A 13,015-nucleotide genomic window follows, 5' to 3' on the forward strand; every position below is an offset into this window, starting at 1 on the left:
TGTTTGTGATGATAAGGATGACTCTCTATTTATTTAATTTTTTTTTTAGCTCAACAAGAAGATGACGAGTTTGTATGCCAGATTGTTTATGTCTTTTACCAAATGGTTTTTCATCAAGCAACAAGGGATGTCATAATAAAAGAAACCCGTATCCTTAATTCATAATAAAAGAAACTCAATACAGAAAGTACCTGTTGTCAACATTGTCAACTTTTTATTGTATCAGATAAAATCAATAGATTTATATATGCCATGGAGGTGGAATATAGAGTACATTGACTTGGCTTCTATTTTTACTGATTTGGGTCACTTTGGGGAAGGGCATGGGGACCACTCTCTGTTTGCAGTTTACTGAAATTAGATTGGGACTAAGGATTGCATTTCCTTTTAACTTTCTTTGCACTAATTTGGCATGAGGTGTTAAAAATCTGAAACAATTGTAAAGCAACTACCGTATTTTTTGGACTAGACGCAAAAAAAAACCCCTTTGATTCTCTGAGAAGTCAAAGGTGCGCCTTATAGTCCAGTACGCCTTATATATGAACCACACTAACAGACACCAGCTGCCTTGAGCTGTGCACAGGTCTGCCACCTGCTGGTCATTCATCCTTATAATCAGGTGCGCCTTATACTCCAGTGCGCCTTATATTCCAAAAAATACGGTAATCAGAACATAGCTGCCTTTCTTTAAAGGACATCTACCACCAGAAATACTGATGGTAGAGTCCTATAATGTACTTACTGACCGAGATGTCATCTGTCCAATACTGTTTTTATTAAATCTTGGCAATTTCCCTAAAAAACTGTTTATGAAATATGCTAATGAGCGCAAGGCACTCAGGCTTTTTGGAAAAATTAGTCATGTCTGTTATGTAGATTTTTCTAAGTCAAGATGTTTGTCTCTCTATGGAGTAGGGAACAAAGGCCGCCTGTACTACTGCCTTTTGTCCAAAGAAGGTCTACCAATGTTTGTCAGTTGCAGATTTTCTACTAAGCCAAACATTCAGCAAATTGCAGCTGAGGCGCTATGCTAATTTATGTTTGACATTTTTCCTGTCTGGTTGAAATCATAACTTCATGACTGTGTCTTTTGATTTTTTACTTTCCTTGGCTGTGACTCGAATGGGTTAAATAGCTCTTTACACACATCTATAATCTGTGTTGATTTCTGTATGGGTGTTTCTCTTTTCCAGATTACAGCTCAATTTATTGGACCTAAAATCACGTTATATCCAATGTTCACAAGCATTGCAATAAGAAAAAAAATCAACAAATCTGCAAACAGGAACCTGTTTCACTGAAACTAGCTTTTCTGTAGTTCCCCCAGTCTCAGGAGAAAATCAAAGAACAATCATAAAGAATGAAAGTCCCCTTACTAGTGGACACATCACATTAAATATACATTTTCTTCTCTGTTTTCTTAGGATTAAGGATATGATTGTACACACATAAGCCTATAAGCAGGAGTAATGGCTGCATGTTTTACCGCATCTTTTACGTAGTTGCATCTCCGGAGTCCCAGCCAATTATTAGTTACCTTTTAAATTAACTCTGGACAATCTCTGTTTTCATGTAGTCAGGTTGTGTTTAACCCTTTAGTATCTTCTGATCACACTACCTAATTAAGTACGGTATTCAGGAGAAAGAAACATCACTTTAACAATTTTATTCAAAGAATAACTGTCATTTCAGTAAAATATTTTTTAGGGGGATCATAAAGGGCATTTCATAATGTTTGTTACAAAATGTAGACCCTATACAGATGGAAGCTCCATGCACACGTCCACACGAGCAGACGTGATCCATGAGCCTTCTGGAGAAGGACGGAAGCCTGCGTACAATTGATGTCTATGGTGGCTGACCAATGGCTGCCATTTTTGCAGCTAGTTGCAGGCGTGTGCATGAAGTCTGAAGACATTTCCTTGCCAACATGCTTTTTTTGCAGTTCTTTTTAGGGAATTTAAATTTATGTTACAAAAGCTCCCCAAATGACCGATGTACACAATGTTAAAATATAACTGAAATAACAATTACTCTTTAAGACTTTACTAACATTTTACTTTTTCAATTCTTACTGGTAAGAATCTGCACCAGTAGCAAACATCATAATTCTACATAATGATTCTATGTGCCAATAACACTAGTATAAAGTGGATCCTACATAGTTTATTTATGTAAGTAAATGGCCCCTACATAGATGGTTTATTTATGTAAGTAGTAAATATACAATAGTTAAATTATTAATTAACTATTGATTAATTAATTAAGTTTATTAATTTGACAACTACATAGTTACTGTGTGCATTTGTTAAATTATTCTTTAATTGAATAGCAAGTTCTAAAAGAAGATCATGTCAGAGAGCTTATGTTTTTGTACTATATTTTTAATAAATGTTTAAGTTGCTGTCATTTTAGTTTCCTTAAAGTCAACATTTCAGAGGCTCCTGCCTATCTGATAGACTTAATGCACGATAAAAATGCAGAGATACGAAAAGTATGTGATAACACCCTTGATATCATTGCGGTAAGTTAGCACCAAATTTTACATTTTTTATTTTTTTTATACAATTTTATGCATTTTTTTTCAAATATACTTAAATTTAATCTTCCTAGACAACATATTTCAATGGTCATCATCTCAAACCTAACATTGCCATCCCATCCCAACCCACCCACCTTCCATTTTTGGAAGAAGGGTGGGTACCAAACGTATTACTTCTGTTTGGTACATTTCATTATTATTAGATGTACTAGGGTTATCTTATGTTTCCTTTAGTGCAGTGGTTCTCAACCTTTCTAATGCTGTGACCCCGCAATACAGTTCCTCATGTTGCGGTGACCCAAAACCATGTACAAGAATATTGTATTTGTGCCAAAAAATGCAATAAAATCATGGCTCCGATGGCTTTAGGCGACCCCTGTGTTTTGATCGTTCGACCCCTGCCGGGGTCGCGACCCACAGGTTGAGAACCACTGCTTTAGTGTTTCTTCCATTCTCTCCAATACTGATTTGATAGTTTTGTAAACTCTCCATCTTTAAAAGCTTGGAGCTTTCTCTTTTTCCAATTCATCATAATAAGAACGAAAATAGCCTTTCTCAATATTATTTTAGGCTGACACTAAACCGGTATTTCCAAATTGTCTTCCATAACACACGGGATGTCATAGATCTTGGAAATTGAAGTCCTCTACAATCCTAAATATTCATTTCTGTCCAACCTCAAAATAGTTTAGGGCATAAGCAGCATATCTGCACATCACCTTTACATTTTAGACACTTACTGTGGTCTTTAAAAACATATCTAAACAATCTTTTTGGAAGCTGGGATGTTGGGAAGATCGGCTAGGCACCTTCCCACTTTTGCACTCATACAGAAGGTCTGGGGTATGTTTAGGAAGTTGTTGGTGGTAGGACCATGGACTTTTGTTCTCATCTCTGGGAGTGATGACGGGTGTGCTTCAGGCTGCGTCCATGAGAGGTTTGATATCTATACTGTATAGGAAAATATTGGATAAGATCAGGTGGCAATGGTCCGCGGGAAACAGGAGGATGATGTGGGACCCCTGTTGGATGAGGAATGGGAAGATTTGGTAGCGTCCCCTAGAGTGCTGTCACTAAATGTGGCTCAGAGGAGATCGCAACTGTTACTTGGACAGATGGGGGTGCATGGAGATGCATGTTGACCAAGGTGTGGGACGGATGAGACAAATGTGATGCATGTTTTTGTCTTGTCCTCTCTTGTCAAGGTTATGGGAGGATGTACTCAGACTTATTTATGAGGTATTTGAGGTGTAGGCCCCAAGTGAAGCCTAGCTGTGTGTGCTTGGCTGCGTAGATCAGCTGGAGGTGGCAAAAATTTTATATCAAACACAAAAATCTATTGCTCGCCGCTGGCTGGATGCCTCCCCTCCAGATATAGGAGAAGAAAGGGTATGTTGAACAATACTATCCGTATGGAACTGAGAGTGTGTGTCAAAAGAAAGGCGGTGGCTAAGTTTCAGAAACAATGGAAAATTGGGTAGACTGTCAAGAGATAGCATCTGAGGAACTGATGTGTTGTTGCATGCGAACCAGACCTGGTGGATTGCTGGGACTTTAAACGCTATCTTTTAATCTTTGTTTGTGTGAATGTACTACTGAAAGAGGCACTCCTATGGGGTATTTTGTTTAGTGGATGGGCGAAGGGCCAGACCGCAGGGTAGGGAAGGGGGGTCCTGTTTTGCCTGTGTATTATTCTTGTACAAAAAGATGTAACATTAACGAATAACAAATGCACAGACCATCTTTGTCATTTATTGGTGATTGTTAATAAACGTTACCTGATTCAAAAAAAAAAACAATCTTTTTGATGAGCAATGTGACGTGAGTAGTATAGACTTGAGAAATGAGATATGAGTAATGAAAGCTTTTGGTACTAGTTTCATTGCTTTTTTCCATTTGGACATACAGGTCTGAGGATTTGCTTTTAACATTTCTTATAACTAGTTACCTACACCATGTTATATTGGGTACCAATGATGCAGTATTGACTCTACAGGATTTCTGGATTGATCATAGATTTGAATAGATTTAAACATTTTCACAGCTTTGATTATTGGGAATCTAAATGCTGTGACCTCTACAATCCTGTTCTGTTTCCCTCTGTTTGATTGGAGCAGTGGTCAAGCAAGTTTACCAACATTTTGAACTGTGGCATAGGTGAATGCTGTACCTTGCTTCTCCAGAACTCTCCTATTGAGTTGGATGGGTATTATCACACATGCTAAACTGATGTCTCATTAAAATGAGAGTACCAAGTACCTGTTCTCATGATTGGGGTGGGGCTTTAGTATACATACAAAATGCAAATCCTGGTAAGACACCTTGAAATATAAGCAGTGATCATTTATCTGTGTAGGAATATGATGAAGAATGGGCAAAGAAGATACAGAGTGAGAAATTCCGATGGCATAACTCTCAGTGGCTTGAGATGGTGGAAAGCCGTCAAATGGATGAAAATGAACAATATCTTTATGGAGATGAACCCATTGAACCCTTTATCCATGAAGGAGATATTCTGGAAAGACCTGACTTGTACTACAATGCAGGTGAGATGCTGTCCTAATCTAGAGTATTGGATCTTTTATTGACTATGTTGATGTATGTTCCAATTTTTAGCAGGTTATTTGTACACTGTAAACACAAGTGGTTCTGCTTGTGTGGTGGCCTCCACATTCTATGTTAGTAGTGGCAATAGGAAGTACAATTTATAGTACAGTAAATAAGCCCTTATGTGATTCTGTTAACTGAAAAGTAAAAACATTTACACCTATAAAGCTTATGTTACTAAAGAGGTAATTTAACCACTTCTATTAACTCAATCTCTTTGCCGTCTTCTAAAGACAATAGAGAGCCTAATTAGCATATTTTGGCGTTACAGCTGTGCTAATTAGGCTCTTTATTGTCAGATAGGGAGTCCTGGGTTTGAGTAGACAGCCTGGTATCATCTGTCTTACAGCAGAGATAATTATGATGATTTCTCTGCTACAGTCGTGGATATTATTACAGATGCGGAAAAGAAAATTCCTCTTTAAACCATTTTGGAGAGAATGAGATTGAAGTCATAACTAAGTTATTTAGTAATAACTTAAAAATATGATCTGTAACCAGTCCACACAACAGTCCAGCTACTCTTGTGTGTCCATTCATTAAAGAGTGTTTCTTTAGTGATTCCATCTTACCAGAGCTTCCTATTTAACAACATACACTAGATATGGGGTTGCTCACATATAGATGATATGGATCAGAAGAGGTGGGAGCAGAATCAAACCCTGCAATATCACTGGGGTTAAAAATATCTACAAATATGTACTACTATCTAATCTAAGATGACTGTCCCTACACTAACAGCTTTTATGTCATTACTCTATGTGCTAAAATGTATTTGGTAATTACATTTTATGTAGGTAGAATCTTAAAAAACTCTATAACTATAAACATTAATAATAGACTATAATTTCCCTTGTCTTTCGACATAGAAGGACTGATGCCACCTGAAGGTGCTGTAAGTCCAGACTTCTTCAATGACTATCAACTTCAGAATGGAGATCTTATTGGACAGCATGCATTCAACACAGGGTAATCACATTTGTGTTCCTTCTGCAAGTTTTTGTTACATAAAACTTTGTACAACTATAATATATAGATATGTGCCTGCTTTGCTATTATAACTTGCTAAATCTATATAAATGTATATAATAGATGTTCGGTTCAGGGGCAAAATTCTCGGTATGGTTTCTTAGTCAGTAGAGATAGCTTGAAGGGACAAAATTTTACCAGCTTACCACTAATCTATCCTGCCCCTTCAGGGGCATTCTGTTTTATGCAATAAGGTAGAAATTGTCACTTTTTTTCCTGCAATCAGTTTCTTTTTTTATATGCTGAATGGGGAACTTTACTTCTGGCTTTGGCTCTCTAGAAATTAGAAACAAGTTTTTTGTTCCATAAAAATTTCGTCTTACAAATCACATCAGGCTTGTAATTCTGTGAGCTAGAAAAAATTAGATAAAGGGAATCGAGAAGTGGACCTTTACCTGCAGCTCACATTCCCAACTATGTCTTCAATTGCCTGTACCTCCAGTTCTGAAGCTCACAGATCCACAAGCCTAAATTTTATCAAGCCTGCTCCTGGTGTCCCTGGGAATCATTCCTCAAAGTACTTTGCATCTCGGTCTTAATTTAGTACCTCTTTTGGCCCATTGGAATCATGGTTTCCAGCTCTCAAAAACATTACAATCAGCAAGATGGAGGGGCGGGATCTGCCTCCTGTCACCTCATTACAGGTACCTGCTGCTATCTATCTATCTCATATCTATCTATATCTATCTATGTATCTATATCTATCTACCAACCTATCTAAGTAAAACTTCAGCACAGCACATGAGGGAACAGCTTGAAGACTTGGAGAGTGTCTCCTGCCATTTCCTGCTGTGGAGTTTAAGTTGATGGGGGGAGGTGGACTGCAGTTTCTGTCTGTGTGGATTATTTGTTTACACAAAAGTGTAGGGAAAGCTGAAGGAGAGATAAGGTGTTTGGTTACTACATTAGTTAGTGTTCCTGTCAGCACATAACTGCTGGAGCACTGAGCCATGAGGTGAACAGCTGTGTGCAGGGAGAGAGATGGGGGCGTGTCTCTACCTCTGTAGTCACCTCCTTTCTGAAGACAGGATTTGTTTAGCAACAGCTTTCTGAGAGATCACTGACAATTAGGGGAAGTCTGCAGAATACAAGAGAAAGGAGCAAGATTCGGGTAACTAATCCAATTGCAAAAGGGCTGAAAATTACCTGCCTTACAACATATCAAAAGTTTTTTGAAATGACGGTTACACTTTATGTTCAGTGTAACTGCAATGAATAGTATACAGTGGGTAAAAAAAAAATATTCAGACCCCTTTAAATTTGAGATATTGTAAATATTTTTGATAATTTATTAGACAAGAAAAACATCACAAAAAGAAATGTCACATGGTATTCAGACCCTTTGAATGATCACTTACCTTCCTTGAGATGGTTATTCTCCTTTGTTGGAGTCCATCTGTGTTTAAGGAAAAGCACACACTTGTCTATATAAGACTTCTCTGCCCACAGTGCATGTCAGAGCACATGAAAATCATAAGGTCTAAGGAACTGCCCAAGGAGCTCAGGGACAGAATTGTAGCAAGGCACATATCCAACCAAGGTTACAAAAGAATTTCTACAGCATCTATAAACCTTAAATGGAAGAAGTTTGGGACGACCACAACTCTTCCTCGACTTGACCGCTTAGCCAAACTACGCAATCATGGGAGAAAAACCTTGCTGAAAGAGATAAAGAAGAACCCTATTTTTCCCCTCTCGCCATGACAGCACCCAACCAGAGAGAGGGATCCGCCTCCAGGGACAGGAAACTCAGGACTTTAATGGTTGGTTTCCTGTCCCTGACGGGGATCCAGGGAACCGCGGTGAGGCACCGTAGCACGGTAAGAGGGGGAATGGGAGTCCCAGGTACCCCGTAGAGGCTCTGCACGGGCCCCACCGAAGGCTTACCAGTGGGTGAAGAGGCCTCGGCAGGGTGATGCGGAGCAAGCTGCGGGTCACAGCATGAATAAAAAAACCCTCAGGGACCATAGCTGCCCTGGCACCTCTAGAGTGCTGGACGACTTGGACTCAAGCCCAGAGGAACTGTCCTCAGACTCGGAAAAGGAAGATAAGTCGGGCAGGCCTCTATTCTCAGCGGAGGATACTGATCAACTAATAAAGTTGGTCAGGGCAATGATGAAACTAGAGGATGAGGAGGAGGAACGGTCTGTGACAGATTACAAAAAAGAAAAAAGAGAAGGAAAAACAGCTCACCCAGATGGATTCTCTTGAGGCCTGGGAGCGGCAGGTTGCACGGAGTCCAAGGTCCCATCCGGTATCGGGACCACCGAGAAGGCAAATGGCAAAAGGAAACACAGGTGCGGACTCCAGCAAGAAGGTATGTACAAGTAAGACTTTGTGAGATAAAAAGTATTCAAAAATTTATTCCATCTTCATTAAAATAGAAAAAAACTTGCATGAAGCAAGAAAGCAGGCATGGGAACACACAGACGACATGACAAAACACACTGGGAAAAAGGAGCTTGCGGTAACGCGTTTCGGACCTTAAGCTGTATGGTCCTTACTCATACCTGGCTAAAATAACTCATGACAGGGCTTAAATAATACCTAGTGGTACACCTGCACGAGTTTCCGGTGAGGTCATGGGAAAAGCACACACCCTCCACGGGCGTGGATACAAATAACATGGGAAACAATGAAAAGAAAGGAAGGGGGGAGGGAAAAAAGGCAAAACAGAGACACATGCAATAATAATATTCTAAGTGTACATAAACATTAGTAAATATACATGAGATCTTGTTTGGAGTTTAATCCCTTCGGAGATCGAGTCTCCAAATTTAAAATCCAGAAGGCTTCCCGAGAGTACAGCAGTTTTTTCCAGTCTCCTCCTCTAGGGGGCTTGCGGACCTGTTCTATGGCTGTGACACGCATACTGCTCATGGATCCTGAATGTAATTCTTTATAATGTTTCGATATGCCAGAGAGACTGCGTGTACTAGCTATAGTGCGTGGATTGGCACCAGTTATATGTTCACTGATGCGGTCCTTCAGCTTGCGGGCAGTACAGCCCACATACTGAAGGGAGCAGATTGGGCAATGGACAAGATAAACAACATGAGAGGTCTCACAGTTGATGTATGAGGAGATGTTATAACTTAAGCCTGTACTTGCTGAGGTAAATGATGTGGCTTTGCACATGTATTTGCATAAGTTACAACGGCTGCCGCCGCAGCAATAGCTGCCTTTGACCTGAAGCCACTGTCTCTGTGGAGTCTTATCAGAAAAAGTGTTAGGGGACAAAATATTACCTAGCGTGCGGGCTCGGGTGGAAGAAAAAGATACGCCAGTCTGCAATATTTGTCTGAGTGTCGCCTCGTGTTTGAGAATGGGCAGATGTTTATGGATGATGTCAATTATTTGGTAATACTGTAAACTGTAGTGAGTGGTGAACGTGATGCGAGACTGATTGTGTGTATTTTTTGCACATTTAGATTCCAAATAAGTGTCACGGTTTTTATTGTCCACTATGTTTTTAGCTCTGTTGCACAATTTGCGAGTATAGCCCCTTTGTGTGAGTCTGTTCTCGATATTTTGGCTTTCGGTGATGTAGTCATTGGGTAGTGTGCAGGCACGTTTGGCCCTAAGAAACTCACCTATAGGGAGATTCTTGACAGTGTGCGGTGGATGACAGCTGTTTGCATGTAATAGGGTATTCCCAGCGGTGGATTTTCGATACAGTTTAGTGATGACAGAATGGGTTTGAATGTCGCCTGTTAACATGATGTCTAAAAAGGGTATGTCTACCGGATGATGGGAAAAAGTAAATTGTAGGTTCAGAGTATTATGGTTAAGATAGGTAACAAAATTTTGGACTGTCTCCTGGTCGGAGTTCCAGACCAGGAGACAGTCATCTATATACCGGCTGTACCAGGCAATAGATGTAAGAAATGGATTATCAAAAGTAAAAAGATACAATTCTTCCCAATATGCCATGTATAAGTTGGCTAATGAGGGGGGAAAAATGGCCCCCATGGGACATCCAAGTTTTTGGAGATAAAAAACACTGTTAAATGTGAAAAAATTGTTGGATAATAAGAAAGTGAGAACTGTGATGATATAGTCTTGGAGTGTTTCATTGTAATTGCTGTATTTCTGTAAATGGTATTTAACTGCTGTACGTGCTGTGTTATGTGGAATAGAAGTGTATAATGCAGTGACATCACATGTAAGCCAGCTGTAAGATGATTGCCAGGAGAAATTATTCATGACATTAAGGACTGTTTTGGAATCTTGGAGAAAACCAGGGAGGCGGGACACCAAGGGTTGGAGAAGTTTATCAAGCCATGCGCTGAGCCGTTCAGTAAGAGAATCAGTGTTGGAAACAATGGGTCTAAAGGGTGGGGGGAACTGCTCTTTATGTGTTTTGGGTAGGGCATAAAAAGATGGAGTGACAGGATTGAGTGGAAGGAGGTACTCGGTCATGTGTTTATCAAAGATGCCCAAATAATTGCCCTCTTGTAGTAAAAGTTTTAAATTACCCGAAATAATTTCAGTGGGGTCGGAAGACAATTTGGTGTATACAAGAGGATCGTGTAGCATGGTCTCAACTTCCCTTTTATATAACTCCTTATCGAGTACAACTATGGAGCCACCTTTATCAGATGGTCTAATATAAATATTAGGGTTGTTGCATAGTTGTTTTATGGCCCTGCGTTCCCTGAAAGTGAGGTTACAGTTATGAGAGTTTGCCATAGAGGAATCTCGTAGAATTTTAAGTTCATGTTCGACTGCTTCCTGGAACATATCCATTTCAGTGCATCTTGCGTTAACTGGATAAAAGGTGGGATTTTTGGTGTTGATAATTTTGGAAGTGTCCAGTATAGAGGTAAGTTGATCTTCTTGAGTATCATCAGTTATTAGGTTGAGTAGTAGGACTTGTTCTTGAAAATGAAGTTTCTGATCAAACAGTTCTTGTCCCGTACTGTTAGTCAAGTTAGAAATGTTAGGGGACAGAGTACTGGATGTCTTGTTGAGATCAAAAAGTGCTTTTTTACTGTTAAGAGTCTTATAAACTTATTTACGTCCTTAATAGTCTGATACAGATCCATATTGTTAGTAGGAGCAAAGCTTAGGCCCTTTTTCAATACACTGATTTGATCAAAAGATAAAGTATTGGCAGAGAGATTAACAACACTGAAAGTGGTGGTACATCGTGTTGTGGCAGTGGATATGGAAGAATTCTCACATATATTATGATTTATTTCTTGGTTTGTCGAGTTGTGTAAGTGCGTTTTACCGCGTCCTCCTTTATGTTTTCTGCCCCCTCTGCGACATTTTTTGTGGCCGTTTTGGCCACCGGTCTGGAGTTTTTTGACCGCTGTTCTTTTGGGAAAGAGGAATTTTCAACATCAGACATGTCAGTATTGGGATCTGACTCGTATTCCGAGGACGAGAATGTCACTTTACTTTTAGGTTTGTTGCGTTTGTTTCTCCTTCGCAAAATAGGTCTATATTTAGACTGGGATGTTTTGGTATAAACTTGATTTGTGGTGTAGTCGTCTAAATCTCTTTTAAATTTTTCTTTTTTGTTTTGCATAATTTCTGTTTCAAGAGAGTTAAGACGTTCTTGTGTAGTATTCTGTAGATCTTGAAAGTTGCTGCAGGATTCAAATGGCTGCATTTGCGTCTGAATAGCTGCAATTTCATTTTCTAGAGATGCAAGCCTTTCCCGTTCATCCGTGATGATTAGTTGCATTAGCTGTAGGGAGCAATTGGAGAGTATATCATTCCACTTTGCTTCAAATTCAGCATTTTGTTCCGTCGAGGGGAATTTTCTAATTCTTAGTCCCCTGGGGATCATATTTTTATCTGAATATGTTTGAAGTGTGGTGGAGTCCCAGATGTGTGTCTGTGACAGATGTCATGTTCCAGGAATTAGGAGAACAGAAGAGATTATTTCCCATTCACGAGAACATCTCCTCCCTTATTAAAGCGGAATAGAAAAAACCAGAGAGGAAAGTATTTTTTCTCAGAGCTATCAAAAGAAAATATCCATTTGTGGAAAATGATACGGAAGCATGGGATAAAGCGCCAAAAGTGGACATTGCCAAAGTCCAGGCCTATCCAAACTTCCAGTAGAAGTTTCTGGTGTTCTGAAAGACCCATGGTCTAGAAAGCGGATAACTTTCTAAGACGTTCCTGGGAGGCTTCCGCAGGAACCTTTAAGCCTAACATCGCCGTTACTTGTGTCTCCAGATCACTTTTCATGTGGCTTACTCAGCTGGAAGAAAAGATTAAGTCAGGTGCTTCAAGATCGCATCCAATTACGGAGGTAACTACAGGAAGGAAACGTTTTCCCATGCACAAAACCACAAGGAAAATTTCTTTCTTCCCTCAAGAAAGTTTAGGGATCTAGGGACAGAGATCTAGGGACAGAAAAGAAGGATGTAGATCATCTAGAAGAACAAAGGGCTTCATGTTCTCACACCTTTCAGACTCCAACAAGCACCCCAGTCAGCAATGACACCAGAGAACCAGTGGGGGGAAGACTTTCCTTGTTCAAGGAAGAATAGAGGAAGATCACAGGGAGTGGCTGGATCCTGGGAATTATCCAGGACGGTCTAAAGTTACCCTTTGTTTCTCTCCCTCCACTGCTCTTCAAGATAACATCGGTGTCAGCTCTGGAAGCTCAACAGGCTCTAGAGGCGGAGGTGAGGTCCCTATTGGGAAAGAACGTACTCAGCAGGGTTCCACTTTAGGAGCAGGGTGCAGGGTTCTACTCGGCCCTGTTCTTCATAAAGAAACCGGATGGTTCCCTTCATACCATTATAAACCTCTGAATCAATACCTGCAGATAGACAGCTTCAAGATGGAGTCCATAAGATCCACGATAAACTT

General features: G+C 39.9%; 1 protein-coding gene across 3 annotated transcripts in view; it reads left to right on the forward strand.

Moving 5' to 3' along the window:
• Positions 1 to 13,015, forward strand: part of KIFAP3 (kinesin associated protein 3) — a 94,406-nt gene that overhangs the window by 53,822 nt on the left and 27,569 nt on the right. For all 3 annotated transcript variants that reach the window (XM_072128711.1, XM_072128712.1, XM_072128713.1), the window contains 4 exons: positions 50 to 148; positions 2,439 to 2,524; positions 4,899 to 5,088; positions 6,019 to 6,118. In XM_072128711.1, coding sequence (XP_071984812.1) covers positions 50 to 148; positions 2,439 to 2,524; positions 4,899 to 5,088; positions 6,019 to 6,118 — 475 coding nt within the window. The remainder of the gene's footprint in view (positions 1 to 49; positions 149 to 2,438; positions 2,525 to 4,898; positions 5,089 to 6,018; positions 6,119 to 13,015) is intronic.

Source organism: Engystomops pustulosus, chromosome 10 (genome assembly GCF_040894005.1).
Source record: "Engystomops pustulosus chromosome 10, aEngPut4.maternal, whole genome shotgun sequence".
In the NCBI taxonomy this organism is placed as follows: domain Eukaryota; kingdom Metazoa; phylum Chordata; class Amphibia; order Anura; family Leptodactylidae; genus Engystomops; species Engystomops pustulosus.